The sequence below is a fragment of the Scyliorhinus torazame genome, chromosome 6 (genome assembly GCF_047496885.1).
Source record: "Scyliorhinus torazame isolate Kashiwa2021f chromosome 6, sScyTor2.1, whole genome shotgun sequence".
NCBI classification, from domain to species: domain Eukaryota; kingdom Metazoa; phylum Chordata; class Chondrichthyes; order Carcharhiniformes; family Scyliorhinidae; genus Scyliorhinus; species Scyliorhinus torazame.
Window position 1 is genome coordinate 277,278,761 of NC_092712.1, and position 18,757 is coordinate 277,297,517.

Here is an 18,757-nt window from a genome sequence, read left to right on the forward strand (position 1 = left end):
CATTTTTAAACTTAACACATTCTGTTAGCATAGTAATGCCAACGCACCGTGCTATTATAATATATTTTTTCAAAATTCTGTTTTAATCTCAATCGCTGTGAGCCTGTCTCCTACGTCACGCCATGTCACGTGCTGTCTTGTTTATAAGGCGGAGACGTGACCTCGCTCCTTTCTGGTTCCGGGTTGGTTCTTTGAGAGTGTTGGCAATATGTGGGACTGGGGTCATTGATTAAGCGCCGCGGTGCACTCAAAACATGCGTCTTGTGTTTGTACTGTAATTGAGAGAGAGAGAGAGAGAGAATAAAAATCCTGTCTCGCATTCAGTCATCTCACTGTCGACTATAACACTCGATAAAGTTCCGGAGGGAGGCGTGGTGGTGCTGGCAGGGTGAGAGAATTAGGCAATGATGGATTTGAGCAGCAGAGGAGGAGAAGTTATTTTTTATTATTAAGAGGGAGTTAGAGAATGAAGTTATTTGGGGGGGCGGATTTACTTGTGGAAAACAGCTGGATAGAGATGCATACTGTTGAAAAACTTCTAAAAAGCGCTTCTAATACATAAGCTCCCAACTGTTTTGCAGTCACTGAATTATTTTCTGAAAAATTACACACACAGAATAAAGGGCTTTAGAATAAAGTATGCGTTAGAACAAAGAGAATGGGGGAACATGAAGGTTGGGTGGAGGTCAGGGAACCAAGAGTATGGGATGTTGTCTTGGTAAAATACCTGTGGATGGGGATTAGGAATTGAGGGTCCAGGGTGTGATAGGAGTAGGGGACCTGGGGATGTTGATTTTGGGGAGAAGAGGATGAACCTGGGGGTGGGGAAAAGGAGGAGCCTGAGGATGGGGAGAGGGAGGAGCCTGAGGTTGGGGTGGGGATGGGGAGAGGGAGGAGCCTGAGGGCGGGGATGGGGAAAGGGAGGAGGAGCCTGCGGGTGTGGATTGGTGGGGGGGGAGGAGGGAAGAACCTGAGGGTGTGGATGGGGGGGGGGGGGAGGAGGAACCTGAGGGTGTGGATGGGGGGGGGGGGGAGGAGGAACCTGAGGGTGTGGATGGGGGGGGGGGGGGAGGAGGAACCTGAGGGTGTGGATGGGGGGGGAGGGGGAGGAACCTGAGGGTGTGGATGGGTGGGGGGAGGAACCTGAGGGTGTGGATGGGATGAACCTGAGGAAAGGGAGGAACCTGAGGGTGTGGATGGCGGGGGGAGGGGCCTGAGGGTGTGGATGGGGAGTGGAACGAGGAACCTGAGGGTGTGGATGGGGGGGGGGGGGGGTGGGAGGAAGGAACCTGAGGGTGTGGATGGGGGGGGGGGGGGGAGGAATCTGAGGGTGTGGATGTGGAGCGGAACGAGGAATCTGAGGGTGTGGATGGGGGGGGGGGAGGGAGGAACCTGAGGGTGTGGATTGGGTGGGGGGACAGAGACCTGAGGATGTGGATTGGGGGGGGGGAGAGACCTGAGGGTGTGAATGGGGGGGGGAAAGAAAGACTTGAGAATGTGGATGATGGGGGAGGAAACCTGAGGGTGTATATGTGGGGGGGGGGGGGGAAGGGGGGAGAGTGAAGGACCTGAGGATGTATATGAGGGGGGGAGATCTGAGGGTGTATATGTGGGGGGGGGGGGAGTTAAGGACCTGAGGGTGTAGCTGGGGGGAGGGGGTAGAAGGACCTGAGGATGTAGATGGGAGGAGGGGGGGAGGAGAAGGACCTGAGGATGTCGATGGGGGGGGAGGGGGGGAGAAGGACCTGAGGGTTGGTAGGGGGACCTGAGGATGGGGGGGGGGGGGGGGTTCAGGAACTGAGCGTATGGGATATGATGGTGGTAAGGGACCAGAGGATAGGTGAGGGTCAGAGAACTGAGGGTGTGGGACGTGGAGCACAGAAGTGGTCTATATCAAATACTGACCTATTCTAATCCCATTTTCCAGCACTTGCGCTATGAGATTTCGTGCTCATCCAAATGCTGCTTAAATGTTGTGAAGATTGCTACCAACTCTTTCAGGCAATGAGTACCAGATTCTCACCACCCTCTGAGTGAAAAAGCTTTTGCTCAAATCCCCTCTCACACTCCTGTACCTCAACTTAAATCTATGCCCCCTGATTATTAACCCCCTCTTATAAGGGAAACATGTCATTATTATTCTTCTATGTCCTTCATAATTGTGTACACCTCACTCAGGATGTGGACTGGGGTTAGTAAACAGAGTGTGTGGGTTCTCGCAGTAAGAAGTCTTGCAACACCAGGTTAAAGTCCAACAGGTTTGTTTCGAATCACTAGCTTTCGGAGTGCAGTTCCTTCCTCAGGTGGGTTGTGGTAACGATGAGGGATCCGAGGGAGTAAATGTGGATGAGGGTCAGAAAGTAGAGGTTATAATATTATAGGTGTAGTGGCAGTAAAATAATTGATGGTGTGAATGCGATTGAGGGCAAGAGAATTCAGGGTATTAATGTGGGTGTGGTGTAAGGGAATTGAGCGTTGGTGTGGGTGTGATACAAAGGAGTTGAGGTTACATGGGGTGATAAAAGGGAATTGAAGTTATAATATGAGTGAAGTAAGGGAATTGAGGCACAAATGTGAATGGGAGTCAGTTAATGAATTGGGGGCGGGGGTGATTTAGAAACTGTTTCTCAAGTCTTGACCGGTATTATCATGTGCTTGCTCTTGAACACCACCTCCCATCTCCCAGTTTAAAAAAAATATTTATGGGACACAAGTGTTGCTGGTGCCATGATATCCATATTAACATATCATGGTGCAATCACACACACACACTGATGGACAGGTAGACAGACCAATCAACACACACGCAACATCACAGCCAATCACCAGTGAGAGCACACGTACAAAAAAACAGGGAACTCCGCAGTTCCCACTCATTCCACCAGGAGATAGCTCAGAGCAGAGAGTTTACAGCGTGCCACTCAGACATACACCATGTGCTGAGTGCCTCTCTAAAATAGTGTCAGGGCTGGGTCAACAGGTTAACTGGTGAAGTACGAACCACAGCCAGAAGTTAACAGTAGTTATTGTACAGAATAATAAAACAGAGTTGTACCATCTACAACCGTGTTGGTTCGTTTGTATATCGGAACACCCAACACGACAGCTGGCAATGCTAACATTATTGCTCACATCTAATTGAGCACCCCCACCATGCATGTTGTGTCAGCACACGACAGTGCGGTTAGCGAGTCCTGGGATTTTGACGCAGCAAAACTAGCGCCTGTCAATGTAAGAAACTGGAACTTGTATACCATAGGGTGGTGGAAATGAACAGTGCTCTCGCATTAAGGGGAAGAGAAGGTTAGATAGGCATTCGCGAGAGACGAGAATAGCTTTGCTAATGAGTTAGATGAGGATGGAAGCTGGCTCCGGTGCACCGAATGGCCTGTTTCTGTGCTATATTTTCAAGGGAGGTGTTTTGTTGTCAGCTCTAGGCTGAAAGGCCTGTTCCTGCGCTGTATTTACCAGTGGGCGGGGGGGGGGGGGGGGGGTTGTAAGCTCTAGGCTGAATGGCCTGTTCCCGCGCTGTATTTTCCAGGGGGGTGTTTTGTTGTCAGCTCCAGGCTGGATTAATATGGGGGGAGGGGCACTGTGACGTGGCCGGGGCGCGCCTCTCGGCTGTCGCTTCCACCGTCGTCGGGATTAACCTCGATTTACTTTATCTTCAATATATCGCTTGGCCGCGCCATAATTTTTGCAGGATTTTGTTTTTAATGAATTTTTAAATAAACGCCTGCTGCGCGCGCGGGTCGTCGCCCTGGTCGGCACCTGCCCCACCCCCGGCATCCACAATGCATTGCGCGCTGGCCGCCCTCCCACCGTCACGTGATCGGGGGGTTATTTTAACCTCGAGCCAAAGGCGGCAAAAAAAAAAGAAATACCCGGAGGCAGAGAGCGTGAGCGAGACTGTCCGGCTGGCCGGCGGTTAGTGTCCGGCCCAGGGAGCGAGGAGGAGCAGACAGGAAGAGGGGGGGCTCTGTCCGTCCTGCTATTACCATCGCCCCCCCCCCCCCAACCTGGGGAGGGAGAGTCTGGCGGTGAGTCAACGGCCAATACTTTTTAAATTTTTATTGTACAAACTGAGGTCTGCGGGCTGCGACGGACCCTCGTGTAGGTGGAATAGGGGGAATCCATACGGGGGAGGGCATGGATTAAAGTCTGCCCCTTTTTAAAATTTATCTTTTATTTATTATTTTATTTCTGGGCGTTTTCCCGTTTAGCTGAAGCAGAGGCGGTGACGCCTAATCGTGGCGGGATGGTTGAGGAGGGATCGTACCTGTTAATAGCTGGGCTGGTGTGTGAGTGGTGGTACTGGGGGGGGGGGGGGGGTAAACCCTGTGGGGATTCCTCTTCATGACCTGGACGGTGTGGACCACGTCCGCAGGAACTTGCTCTCCATCTTCCCCTTGGTCCCGACTGCTCTTAATCCCTTGTCTCCCGCTCTGAGCAACCACCTTGTTCCTGGCAGCTGGCTGCCAGCACGCTGATGAAAAGGCTTGTGTTTGCCCATCACACGGTGTTGGCACTGGTTCACAGAGTGCTGTGTGTAATCCAGAGGCGAGGCGGGATGTTTGTTGTCTTCTCGAATGCCGAGAAATTATTGCAAAGCGTTCTTTAAGTGTCCGCCAATTATAAATCTTCAAAGGCATTAGATTTTGCATTGCGGGTTTTTAATCTTGAGCCGCGGAGCAGATGTCGCGAACGTTTTCTTTTGGGGTTTTATTTTTTGGACTCTACACTGAAGCATCCCGCCAATGGATCTGGACGGGGCAGGAAGTGGCGGTTGTGATTTGAGTGGTGAATGGAATTTGCTGGTTATACGGTCGATTGTAAACGTTTTTGTGGAGAGTTCTCTTTGGATTTTTTTTTTTTGGTAGCTAGAAGAAACAGTTGGTCAGTTCTGGAGCCTCACGCCCATTTAATGTCCGTGATATTTAAAAGTGTGTAGATTCTCGCATACCGCCAAGGCAAAACATTGGTCTGCTGATCTATTTTCAAATAGATGTGCTCCAGAATTTTCATCCTTGGGGAGGTGCAGTGCTTTGAAATGAAATATCTTCAACCCTGCCCATAAAGAGCACAGCAGTGTAATGTGGGGCAAAACTGCTGCTATTTTGACTAAACAATATGCTGTCCAGCAAAATTGAGTGAGTTCTTGTCAGCGATTCCAGTAGGTTCTATGAGTAATTAGTGTCAAATTGCAGTACATTAGATCTGTGTTTCGAACTTCAGTTACTTACTGCCACCTGGTACAAGATTGCCTGAGGCAATTTTGCGACCCGTCCATTCATTAGCCTGGGCTGAGTTCAAACTCCAGTTCTAAGCAGTGAACTGGTGGTGTTTCAACCCACTGCTGTCCCCTTAAAATGGTGCATTGAACCTTGAAAACCTGAGGAATGATTACATTGAGCGCTTGAAATGAATGGTCATTTCTCAACTTCACACTTGCTTGTTTTGTCAAACCTGTTTCTCTGAACAGAAGTCACCAAAGAGTCTACAATATGCAGCAGCACAGCCTTGCAACAAGATATGGAAATGTAATAAGCACACCGTTATCTGTTTCTTGTTGTGTGGGTCCTTCAATAGTGAGAAGTTCTAACTGACCCTGCTTACAGCAGCTATGCAAGTGATAATTCTTCAAAAATCTTGACGTGCCCCTATTTTTGTCATGCAATTTTGCCGATGTACTGTTCTCAATTTGTCTAGAATTTTCAATTTTGCCATGAAGTTAAGTTTCAGAATTTGATAGTTAGCATGTTTAGAAGATGAGAACAAGTTGGAAGTGTGCCTTTAACATTATGCGCAAATTTGAAGGATTATTCTAATGAAGACTGATCAAAGCCTTTTTTCTTAAAACGAACGTCTGAATTCGACTAACAAATCTTAAACGTTGGATTTATAAAATGCTGTCATTTCTGGATTTCTCGTCAGATCAGCAATTGTAGATGCTAACCATGGCTTAGCTAAAACTCTTGCCCCTGGGTCAGAAGATTCAGTTCAAACCCTTTTTCAGGAAGCACAAAAATCCAAGGCCAGTGGGACAGTTCGGAGGAATCAACGTATTAATCAATGTATAAAATGATGACGGGCGTAGATAGAGTGGAAAGGAAAAAACCTTTCCCCTTGGTGGAGGGATCAATGACCGGGTGCATAGATTTAAAGTAAGGAGCAGGCGGTTTAGAGGGGATATGAGGGAAAACCTTTTTACCCAGAGGCTTCCTGAGTGGGTGGTGGAGGCAGAGACCCCCAGAACATTTAAGAAGTATTTAGATGTGCACCTGCGATGCCAAGGTGTACAAGGCTATGGGCCAAGTGCTGGAAAATGTGATTAGAATAGTTAGGTGGGGAGAGATACAAAAGAGTCCAGAAGGAAATTTTTTCACACAAGAAAGTGGTGAGCACCTGGAACGGGCTGCTAGAGGCAGTGGTCGAGGCAGGCATGATTTTGTCTTTTAAAAAGCAGTTAGACAGTTACATGGGCAGAGTGGTTATAGAGGGATATGAGCCAAATGCGGGCGAGTGGGACTAGCTTAGTGATAGAAACTGGGCAGCATGGACAAGCTGGGCCCAAGGGCCTGTTTCCATGCTGTAAACATGTATGACTCTAAAGGAATGCTGCACTGTATTGAGGCAATACTACACTGTCAGAGGTGCTGTCATTTTGATAAGATGTCAAACAGGTCCTGTCTGCCCCCTCAGATGCTTGTAAAATATCTCATTGCACAGGAAGAGCAGGCAAGTTATTCTTGACATTGTGACCAATATATTTATTCCGCTCCATTAAAACATCTGGCCGTTGTCACGCTGTTGTTTGTGAGGATCATTAATCCCTGTCGCGCCCCCCCTTCCATGTGGGTCCTTAGCTGACTGCCATTGCTCTCTTGTGCTACAGTAACTATACTTCAAAGTAAAAAAAGGCATGTCTGGTGGCCATGATACATTTATATAAAGGCACATTATTTGTTTGGCCTAATCTACCCATTTTGTCCTCTACTGAGAGTGGATGTTGTTTCTGGGATCTGAGGCTCAGTGCAAAAGTATTTTGCATTTGACTGGAAATGCATCAATAAAAGAGAACTTTTGTCATGGGGGTAGATTTTTACACATGGAAGACACAGGCATTTGGAACCTCCCCTAGACTGTTCAAAAGTTGCTGCATTTGATTGACTTGTTTTCTTCTTCCTCTCTTCCTCTGTCTCCCCTTCAGTTCTAACAATGACCACCAATACAAAGCACAAATTTGATGCCAACAAACCTGCACCAACCATAAAGGTAAGTCCAGAATTCTTAAGGATTTGGATAGATTAAATGAAAGGCATAATGAAAATAACTTATCTGTTTCTGAATGGCAAACCAGGTTCAATCAATGCTAGTAATGAGCTCCATTTCAATTCACCTGAAAAGGTTCCCTAGTTAACAAAGGACTGAAATTAAATGAAAACTCTTCAAAAGTCAACCTAGCATAACATGTACAAGACTTATAAAAATATGTACTACTTCAAGGTTATTGTACGCCAGGTACTGTTTTTTATAAGTGATGGGTTAACTGCTGAAACAGCATTTATTGGCATATGTTCACCTTTGGAGAAATAACTAATCTGTATAGTTTAATCTTTAATGATGTCTACAAGCTATTGTGTAGCACTTTCCCACGCTTAGTAAGGTGTGTCCACCACAGGAGTCATAATCTGTAGTGAAATAACTTTACCGTGGGAATTCTGTTGCTACACGTACACAGTACAGTATAAATTATTTTCCCACGCTTGCAGTGTAATGCATGAATACAACTTGCATCAATCCTAATCATGCCTTTAATCTTACCTTTGTTTGTTGGTTTTTATGGTGGAAGTTTAATTAATCATTAGGGAAGATGAATGGGTTCCAGCTTCAATAAATAAAGGCCATTTGTACGAGGGTCAGGTAAAGTGATAAACTCCGCTCTGCAACCCAGAACACAATAGCTTAGTAGACGCTCTTCAACTGTTTTGTATCTCGGATGAATAAAATTAGGTTCTGTTGATCGGAAGATAATGTAAGTCACATTAAGTGCAGGTAGTTGAATTTGAGGTACTTAATCCTAAAGAATTTAAAAACCATTGGTACTGTATCTTTTAGTCCAAGATTGGTAATTCTACTTGTCAGTCATCTCTGTTAGATTAAAGGTTCATAATTATTGTTATTTATTACAATTGTTCTTGCCATAGGCTAAAATTGCCTAGTTGAAGGAACTGGTTTTTATATTTTAAGGGGTAAAATTAACATTGAATGTAAGGTAGAAAATATTGGGCAGGTGAGGCGGTGGCGAAGTGTTGTGATCCAGAGATGAGACCTGGGGTAATATGATCTGGGTTTGAATCCTGCCATGGCAGATGATAAAATTTGAATTAAAGTCTAATGATGACAGTTAACCCATTGTCGATTGTTGTAAAACCCACCTGCTTCACTAATGTCCATTAAGGGAAGGAAATCTGCCGTCCTTGCCTGATCTGGCCTAAATGTGCATCCAGACCCACAGCAATTCAATACCCCCTGAAATGGCCTAGCAAGCCCCTCCATTCCAAGGCAGTCTGGGATGGTCAAGGAAACGCCTGTCCAGCCAGCGGTGACTGCTGTTCCATTTTACTATGTTTTTATGATATAATTAGTGGTGCGGTTCATGTAAAGTTGTATAACTGGATTGGATCTATCCATTTGCTTATAGAATAAGTTGTACTTCTGAAATGTTATTGAAAAGTTAGTTTAACCTTTGCATGCCTTATTAAACAGGGCATTTGGGTTCCACTGTAACGGTACCTACCAAAGACTTTTGGCATATCATAAATGAATGCTTAAAAATAAATTAAAAGCTGGAGCAGGCCATTCCTGCCCTCCATTTAATAAGATCTTGGCTGACCTGATTTCGGCTTTTAACACATTTTCCTACTGCCTCCCTCATAACTCTTGAATCCCTTTGCAAAAAATGTATCTAATGCAGTGTTGAATATATTCATTGATCCAGCCTACACTGCTCTCTGCAGAGAGTTCCAAAGATTAATGATCATCTTGAGAGAGAAAATTCCTCATCTCTGTCTTAACAAGGGGCTGGTTTAGCTCACTGGGCCCAGTGAGCTAAACCGCTGGCTTTTAAAGCAGACCAAGGCAGGCCAGCAGCACGGTTCAATTCCCGTACCAGCCTCCCCGAACAGGTGCCGGAATGTGGCGACTAGGGGCTTTTCACAGTTACTTCATTGAAGCCTACTCGTGACAATAAGTGATTTTCATCTTTCAACATGGGAAACTCCTTATTTTTAAACTGTGCCTGTGAGTTCTAGATTGAAACTTCCTCTCCGCATCTGAGTAGCATACAATAAGATGAGATCTCATCTTGTTTCTTTCAAAGATGAAAGAGGTACTTTAGTTACGTTCCAGATAATTTCAGCATTAATTATCTGAACTGAAAGGGGGCGAATGAGGTGAGAAAGGAAAATAGAGGGAGAGCACAAAGAGAGAAGATACTGTGAGTTTTGGTCAGTAATCTAAAGTAGATCTTATTATGTGATCTCTTTATGCAGCTCCCAAAACTTTCAGAGGAGCATTTCCTGATTTTTGGTTCTTTTCATTCATTTCTTTGACCTCCATGCTATGGCTGAACCAGAGCTCTGTGACTTGAATAATTGACTCGGGGTACCTTCAATGCTGTAGTTGGCTTCTAATATTTCTCATTTTGAGAGTAGAGATCATACATATGATGGTCACTAATAAATCCAGTAGGGAATTCAGAAGAAATCTTTCTTCCTCTGAGCAGTAAAAGTATTAATTGTGCTATTGCAAGGAATAGTCGTAGCAAATACAATAGATGCATGTAAGAAGCTAGGTAATTGCCAGAGGGGGGGAAAGAAATATGAGGGTATAGATGGGAGGATGCTTCTGTGGAACTTAAATGACAACATAGACCATTTGCCTATTGTGCTGTACATTTGATCTGCTGGTGTCTGAAAGTAAAGCACCGATACTACAATTGTTATTTTTGGGATCTTGCCGGATTAGCTGCTTCATTATGTTTACAAAACAAGATGCCGCAGCACTACAGTTCCCAAAAGATGCAAGTTTATTTTCTTTTGTTGAAATATTAAGCAGAAGTTGGGTGGAGTTTGAGTATTTTCTTGGATTAAGAAGTGGGCGTTTGTGGATGTGAGGCAGCAGCAACAAAGTGTACTTGTCTGTAATAATTGAAGCTTGCCAGTGCCTGGCGAGAACTGGAGAAATTGGAAATTTTGAAAGCATGGTTTTCTCCCACAATCCAAAGATGTGCAGGTTAGGTGCATTGGCCATGCTAAATTGCCCCCTGTCCAAAGATGTGCAGGTTAGATGGGGTTATGGGGATGAAGTGAGCCTAGGTGGGGTGTTCTTTGGAGGGTCGATGGCAACTCGATGAGCTGAATGGCCTCCTTCAGCACTGTAGGGATTCCATGGACACCCATGGTTTCATTAGTCTGAACCCTGCAAAAGTTGTCTTCTGTATTCAAAGAAACGTGCAATCTTTTTGAGCTTAAATGTTAAATTCCATTTCCTCCCTTTCCATCTCCATTTAGAGTTTATTCACTAGCGGAGCTACAAGTAGCACCAAGTTGAGACGAACTTTACAAGTGATTCAGCCGCTTGCTACTTCAGATCAACTTGTTGGCAGGCCAAATGAAGTAAGTAATGTGTAAATTTCCCCACTTACTGGTTCAGGTTAACTGCTGGGTTACTGGTTCAGGTTAACTGCTGGGTTACTGGTTCCGGTTAACTGCTGGGTTGGTTTTAGGAGTTGATGTATTCAAGAGCATTTAAGAATTTTTGGAGCGGAACCTTTGGAATGCAAAACCTCTAATCTCACGTTTGTTTTTTGGGTTGCTCACACCGAAAGGGGTGATGCATAATAAAACTTTTTAAAACCTAATAGCAACGTGGTTTGTATTGTGCATAAAGACAAAATAATGACACTTCTACAACCGGTTAACACATCTTTATTTTAAAGTTCTCCACTCTTTCTTGAAGGCACTGATTCATGCCAGCTCCACTGTGAATTGCTTTCCAGTAATTTATCTGAAGGACCGAGCGGGCCACAGTAACAATTCAGTCTTAAAGGGTGACTGGGGCCACTTTTGTCCTCATCAGTACACAGTAATAATTAAATGTGTCAGGTCACTTTTGTCTTCATCCAGCACTCCGAAGTGTGTTTTCAGCAGGGATTGTTGGAGAGGGAGCTGTTTAGCAAGTTTTTTGTTGTTGTTGAAGTATGTAACTAATGTTAACATTAAATGGTGAAGCTCTTTGTTGAGACATTAGCTGAGAACATACAGTGCAGAAGAAGGCCATTCAGCCCATCGAGTCGGCACCGACCCACTTAAGCCCTCACTTCCGCCCTATCCCAATAACCCCTCCGAACCTTTTTGGTCACTAAGGGTAATTTGTCATGGTCAATCCACCTAACCTGCACGTCTTTGGACTGTGGGAGGAAACCGGAGCACGTGGAGGAAACCCACGCAGACAAGGGGAGAAAGTGCAGACTCCGCACAGACAGTGACCCAGCAGGGAATCGACCCTGGCGCTGTGAAGCCACCGTGCTAGCCACTTGTGCTACCGGGCTGTCCACTTTACTAAACTTCATTGTGGCATTTGTTTTTTGCTGATTTTACAAAGTCATTTGTTAATTACATACTACCCGTAAGTTTGTAGGGAGAGAATATTTTCACCACTTGATTATTTGACCACCCCTGTCTAAAGACATTCTTGAAAAGTGATGCAAATGGTCTTTGTGACAGTATTGTGTGGTAAAAGTGCCAGGTCCAAAACTGGTTTGCATTCTTCTTGCAGTCCTGCAAGCAGTCTCCCAAAAGAAAGCACTGGAATGATGATCAACCAAAGAACTGCAAGAAGTCACGCACACAGATTGCACAAGACAGCACAGAATGTAGCAATGAGAACTCCGAAAGTCAAGCAATGACGAAAGAAGCTTATCAACTTCTGGTTAAAGGCAAGTACGGGTTTTTTTTTTTCAACTTTGGAAAATTCCTTTGCATAGTAAACCAAATTCCCTTTTAACCTTGGTTTGATGATCTTTATAGCTAATCCAAGTTCCATATACTGGAAGGAGTTGGCAGAAGAGCGAAGAAAAGCCCTGTTCAAGGTTCTACAAGAAAATGAAAGAGTAGGCACTCTTGATTACTCTGTCGTTTCAAATTAACAATAAAGTTTGATTTGGAATGTGACACTGTGAACTTTCCCCTCCAGCTACACAAAGAAATTGAGCATAAAGATGAAGACATTTTGAAGTTGCAGAAAGAGAACCAAGAGCTTGCAGAGTTAGCAGAGCATGTGCAGTACATGGCTGACCTGATTGAGGTGAGAAAACGTCTGTTGGGGGAAGGTGGTTCTTAATGACCAAGAGTATCACCAATACATTTCCTAGGGCAGCACGGAGCAGTGGATAGCACTGCTGCCTCACAGTGCGGAGTCCCAGGTTCGATCCCGCTCTAGGTCACTCACTGTCAGTGTAGAGTTTGCCCATTCTCCCTGTGTTTGCGTGGGTTTCGCCCCCACAACCCAAAGACGTGCAGGCTAGGTGGGTTGGTCATGCTAAATTGCCCCTTAATTGGAAAAAATGAATTGGGTACTCTTATTTATATTTTTTTTAAAAGATTTTTAAAAAACAATACACTTCACGACTAGAAGAATTTGTAACCTGTTTTGTAGTCCTTTCTACTTCCTACCTGAAGTTCATCTGTAAACCTGGTCATAAAAGATTATCTCGAACTTGTTGCAAAAATATTTTGTGTTATGTAGAGTGTCAACAGCTATTCACTTTTTTAAAACTTTAGTTGAAGTCAATTTATTCTATGTGAAGACTTTGTGAAACAGTGGGTAGTTGTATTTTGGGCACCCTAACATTCAGGGTAAGTACTCAAAAGGTCAAATCTAGCATGATGGATAATACACTGCCGTCTTCTGCATGAGGAAATATTTTTCCATTTGCCTCACCAGCCATTCTGTGCTGTCCTGGATCCATGAAAGAAACACTTGAATTAATATCACTCTTCGTAGTCATTGTTGTGATGTCGGAAATGCAATGGATAAATGAGTTGTACTTGCAACTAAATGAAAACTATACAAGTGATCAAAATGGATTTCACTTATGCCCAGAACTCCACAAATGGGATCTTTTTACATCGATGCAATCAATATTTATTGGAATAGAGGTTTTGAGATTTAGATTGATGTCTGCACCAGCACCATCCAATACCTACCTTAATTAATTCACTGGCTGTGATACCATTTATTGCCCATCTTAATTGCTCTTGAACATTGTGACATGCCATCTTGAACTGCTGCAGTCCTTGTAGTTACACTCAGTGCTGTTGCGATAGGAGTTGCAGGATATTAACTCTAAGTAATGACGAACGGTGATCCAAGGCAGGATGATGTGTGGCTTTGAGGTGGTGGTGTTTTCATGCGCTTGATACTTTTGTCCTGGGTGGTAATGATCACAGAATTAGGTGATGTTGCAGTGTATTTGACGTATGCTGGGATGAAGGGGGTGAACGTTTAAGGTGGTGGAGGATGAGGTGCTCAAGCATTCTGCTTTTCTCTAGATTGTGTTATAACCACCGTTATCCAGGAAAGTTTAGAACATTCCCCCATATTCTGTTTTGTGCCTAGCATGGAAGAACATGAGTAGGCCTTTTAGCTCCTTGAGCCTGTTGTATCATTCAATGAAATTGTGGCCAATCTGTGGTCAAACACCATCTATTTGATTTTGCCCCACCTTTTGTTTAACAAAAATCTGTTGATTTCATTTAAAATTGATCTAGAAAAGACTTCCAAATTTTTAAACCAAGGATTACCAACAAAAGGATTTCCTTGTTTTGCTCCTGAAAAGTGTGGCTCTAATTTTTAGCCTATGCTGCCTTAGTGCCAGCTCCCCAGCCAGAGAAAATATTTTTTTCTCTAACTACCCGAAATCTCCCCATAACATCTGGGGAACATATTTTCTCGTAACTTGATCATTTTGATAAATCTGGGCCAAATTTCCTACCAGCCCAGTATCCCTTCAAGGTGTGGTGCCCTCAGTATTGCAGATGTGACCTAACCAAGTCTTATCCGTATCATCATGTTCATCTCCTGTGGATCCTGCAGAACACCCAACTATAGCCTGATGTGAAGCAACAATATTTGTAATAAAAACAGAAAATGTTAAACTCTGGTCTGGCAGCATATGTGAAATGAAAAACAAGAGTTAATGTTTCAAGTCTGTATGACTATTCAAAGCTTGCTTTTAACAATTTTTGTGGTTTGTTCAATTAATCTTCTGGTCAGTTGTGATCTTCAGGATGTCAACCATGATAATGCCATCAAGGGAAACTGATTACACTATTGTTGAAGGTGATCTTTGTGCTGTGCAAATGTTTGTCATTTACAGCGCAGCCTAAATGTTCTGGTCTTGCAGCATGCAGGCATGGACTGTTTTGATATCTGATTTGAGTTGCAAATGGTATTGGACTGTGGTGCAATAATCAGTGAATGCACCTACTTGCCTCCATGATCGAGGGAAAGTCATTGAAGCAGCTGAAGATGGTTGGCCTCCGGATACTACCTGTGGGAATTCCTACAGTGATGTCCTAGGGATAAAATGATTGGTCTTAATCGGCCACATCCATCTTTTTTTATGCTGGATAGAACTACAGGCATATGAAAGTTTCCACCACCTCCCATCAACTTCAAATTTATTATAACTCTTCAATGACCCAACTTGTTAAAACAATGAATCAACCTGTTAAATGCTGCCATGATGTTGAGCGCAGTAATTCTCAACTCTGGAATTATACTTTGTCTGTTTGGAACAAGATTTTAATGAGATACTAAAGCCAAATATTCCTCATGAAACCCAATCTGATCTGAGCATCAGTTAGCAGGTTGCTGATGAGTGACTTGATAGCACTTGACAACATCTTCCATCATCTTGAGAGTAGAGAAAACGAACGGTAATTTGTCAGATTTCATTTGTCCTGTCTTTGTGGGAAGTTCTCCACAGTGAAGAAATTCCAGTGTTGAAGCTCTACAGGGACAATTTGGCAATGAACACAGATAGTTCTACAGCGCACGTATTCATGGTTACAGCCAGGTCAGGACCCATAGCAGTTGCAGTATCCAATGTGCTCAGCCATTTTTTGGTGGTGCATGGAATGTATTGCTTTGGTTGAAAATTACATTCCTACAATGACGAGGATCTTGAGCTGCGAAGGATGATCCACTTTACATTTCTTGCTGAAGATGAGGGTGGGGATGTATATGGAACCACTTCTGCATGTTCGATTTAATTGTCCACTTCCACGCTCAACTGGATGGATGTGGCTGGATTGTAGTATTTTGATATGGCCTGTTGGTTAAATGATCATACTGTATATCTCCACCTATCGTTTCCTGCTTTTGTTTAAGAGTGCATGGTGTTGTGTTTTTAGCTTTTGTCAGGTTTGCACCTCTACTTTATGTATGCTTGCTGCTGTTCCTGATATACTCGTGTGCACTCCTCACTGAACCAGTGTTTATCCTGCTTGCTTCTTAATGGTAGGGTGAGGATTATCTTGTGATGGTGTGATTACAGATTGTGCTTGTGATTATAACCTATAATGCCGCCGAGCAACTCAACTCGGCATCTATATCCATTCTCAATCTACCCCCTTTATTTAGCATGGTGAGAGTGTCTCATGATCTTGCTTGGTGTGAAGCTAGGATTTCAGCTATGCCCTTCAGGACTGCCATCAAATCATTAGTGAAGGACATTGAAGTCCATGCGTGGAGTGCATTTTGGCCCTTTGTGGCCCCCCCGTGCTTCAACTGGGAGAGAATGCCGAATGATGATCAGGTAGTTTCCTTGCCTGTGTTTCACTTCATTCTTTTGAGTCTTATTGGGTCCACATTGACTGATGGCTATTCCTTCCCTACTACCATGTATCACTGTTGCCACTCTTGTGGGTTTGTCTTGTCACTGGTACAAGACATAATTAGGGGTGGTGGTGGTGTCTGGAGCATGGGCTGAAAACTGACGGTCAGAATCCGACTGCTGCTTGATTACTCACGGCTCCTCAATTTTAGCATACGGTGCCCAAATACTAACTTGCAGGGTAGACTAGGCTGTGTGTCTGGATCTGATGCTGGTTTGGTAGGAAAGTTCAGAATCGACCAAGAGTCTGATATAGGATAGACTGGATAAAGATGGCAAATTTCCTTGCCTAAAGAACATGGTTTAACAGATGGAGTTTTATAGCAATCCGGAAGTTTCTTGCCCATTGTTATTCGTATTGGCTTAGTTTACTAACTTAATTCTCTATTGCGGAGGTGGGACTTTAAAATTCCATCCAGGCCATTACATTACTTATCCAGTTACACATTAATGGAATACTCCCCTTTTCTGGATCAGTGCAGTTCCAACAACATTCAGGAAACTTTGCCATCCCATCCACCATCTTAAACACAGTGGAAGCCATATGCACCATCTGCAAGGTGCACTGCTCTAACACTCCAAGGCTTCTTCGACTGCACCTTCCTAACCTGAGACTTCTACCAGCTAGAAGAAAGAGGGCAGTAGATGCATGGGAGTGCCACCGCTGCAAGTTCTCCTCAAAGCCACGGGCTGTCCTGACTGACTATTTTCCCATTCACTGTCACCTGGTCAAAACCCTAGAACTTCCTAACAGCACTATGGGTGTTAGCCACCACTCCTACACCTACCTACATGGACTGCAGCAATTTAAGAAGGTGGTTCAACACCATCTTCTCAAAGGCAGTTAGGAGTGGGCAGTAATTGTAGTTCTAGCCAATGGCACCCAGATCCTGTGAATGAATGAAAAAAGTCCACTCTGCCTGTAGTGATATCTGTTGCTTAATTTGGCATCCTATAATTACAGATTCCATATTTATGTACAATTGACTTTATTACTACGGTAAATTCCATTTTCTGACATTCTACCAACTGGAAGTGTCTACTGACAGGAAATTCTGGTGCTTCCCGTAATACAAATCTCACTTTACCGACTGGAAGCATTCAAACTTATCTGGAACGCCTACCATTTTAATATATTGAAGATTGGAAGTAAAAAGAACAGTTATTTACTTCCTTCCACATTAGTTGTGGCATGAACTAATATGCAGGTATTGTGCTATATTCCATTGGTAAATGGAGCTCCATTCACCAGCATCTATTCCTTGTACATGCAGGATAGCAATGGTTTTACTGCATTGAGTTTAGTGTACATATCCCAATAAGTGCGCAGTTTTGTGCAATTGCTCTGGAATGTCACTATCGACTGTGTCCTGGATGTTTGTCAGCCAGTTTCTGTAACTAAATCGCAATGGCCCCCTATATCTAGTTAAAACTGCAAATTAAACGAAAGAATGTTCATTTATTCCAGTTAACTTTTTTTTTTCCTATCCTTTGACAGAAGCTAAGTGCACAGAGTGCTGATGAGTTCAACGCTGATTCAGAACAGGGAGCTGAGTCAGAACAGGGAGCCATGTCCAAGGTGACCACAGAAGCTACAGAAGAAGAATCTCTTGATGAGAGTTCTAAGATAGGGTCTGATGAGGAAGACGTTTAGGTACATTATATTCTAGACTGCTTAATAAAAAGCTGCTGACACCAAAGGGGAGGGAGACTTATTTCCCCTGCATAGTTTTCTGAAAGAACTTCAGTGCTGCAACAATGACTGCCAGTTATATGAACTGCCATCCTTGTCATCTCTAGTTGAGTTGTCATGTGTAATTTTGTTCCATGCATAAGTTGATAATTGCATGTTTAAAATATTCCTTTTTATGTAAGGAACTGTAATAGGTAGCCAATAAACTTGATGGACAAGATTACTAAATCTGCCCTTGGTATGTAAATGCATTCCAGGAAAATGTACATTTAAGAATATATGCTTTTAGTTGATATTTTAGTGATACACCATTTTGTGTAATAAATTTTTGTAAAGTTCTTCCACTTTTCATTTTAGTGTTTAATATTAAATGGTTTTCTATTGGGCAGACTAAAATAGTCATTTGCTAACACCATGAAATATGATCATTGGTTCTCTAGTTAAATGGAAAAATTTTAGGGCAAGTACAGTTACACTGGCAGTATTGTTAGGAAGGGAGTTCAACAACATTTTAGGGCAAGTACGGGTACACCCAGTGTTGTTAGGAAGGGAGTTCCACAACGTTTGAGGAAATTGAAGGTAGGCCTAATGTTAGGAAGGGAGTTTCAGGAGAATGGAATAAAATCGACCTGCTTTAGAAAGATGTAGATATATTGACGGTGGCACAGTGGTTAGCAGTGCTGCCTTATAGCATGAGGGACCTGGGTTCGATTCTGGCCTTTGGTGATTTGTCTGTGTGAGGTTTGCACATTCTCACCTGTATGTTCCCTCTGGGTGCTCTGGTTTCCTCCCACAGTCCAAGGATATGCAAGTTGGGTGCATTAGCCATGCTAAATTGCCCTTTAGTGACCTGGGGTGTACAGGTTAGGTTATGGGGTTACAGGAATTGAGTGGGCCTTTCTTTTGGAGGGTCGGTGTAGATTCTATGGGCTGAATGCCCTCTGGCACCATAGGAATTTAAGTTCTCAGCTATGAAAACACATTTCGGGCCTCTGTAAATCTGATGAACTAATTGCAGTGATGTTATGACATAGCCATACTCAGCAAGGTGAAGTTCAATTGGCTGTGCTGAAAAGGTAATTGGGATAAATGGATTTCCA

At 43.7% G+C, this 18,757-nt stretch overlaps 1 protein-coding gene across 4 annotated transcripts; it reads left to right on the forward strand.

Annotated features, from left to right (window-relative positions):
* Nucleotides 1-3,857: 3,857 nt before the first annotated feature.
* Nucleotides 3,858-17,995, forward strand: gmnn (geminin DNA replication inhibitor). 4 transcript variants are annotated; one of them, XM_072509730.1, is made up of 8 exons: nucleotides 4,244-4,297; nucleotides 5,483-5,540; nucleotides 7,211-7,275; nucleotides 10,575-10,679; nucleotides 11,842-12,001; nucleotides 12,093-12,175; nucleotides 12,259-12,369; nucleotides 17,463-17,995. In XM_072509730.1, the coding sequence occupies exons 1-8, from the start codon at nucleotides 4,259-4,261 to the stop codon at nucleotides 17,616-17,618; spliced, it is 777 nt and encodes a 258-aa protein (XP_072365831.1). In that variant the 5' UTR covers nucleotides 4,244-4,258; the 3' UTR covers nucleotides 17,619-17,995. The 4 variants fall into 4 exon arrangements, with proteins under 4 accessions (XP_072365833.1, XP_072365831.1, XP_072365832.1 ...); XM_072509732.1 differs by lacking the exons at nucleotides 4,244-4,297; nucleotides 5,483-5,540 and adding an exon at nucleotides 3,858-4,040; XM_072509731.1 differs by lacking the exons at nucleotides 4,244-4,297; nucleotides 5,483-5,540 and adding an exon at nucleotides 4,743-4,800.
* Nucleotides 17,996-18,757: the final 762 nt, after the last annotated feature.

What these genes read in the sequence shown, in the direction of transcription:
- gmnn (XM_072509729.1), top strand. Translation starts at nt 5,426, where the DNA reads ATGGTCATTTCTCAACTTCACACTTGCTTGTTTTGTCAAACCTGTTTC. An exon ending in AACCTGCACCAACCATAAAG is followed by an intron (nt 7,276 to 10,574) that starts GTAAGTCCAGAA and finishes ATCTCCATTTAG; the next exon opens with AGTTTATTCACTAGCGGAGC. An exon ending in TTATCAACTTCTGGTTAAAG is followed by an intron (nt 12,002 to 12,092) that starts GCAAGTACGGGT and finishes TGATCTTTATAG; the next exon opens with CTAATCCAAGTTCCATATAC.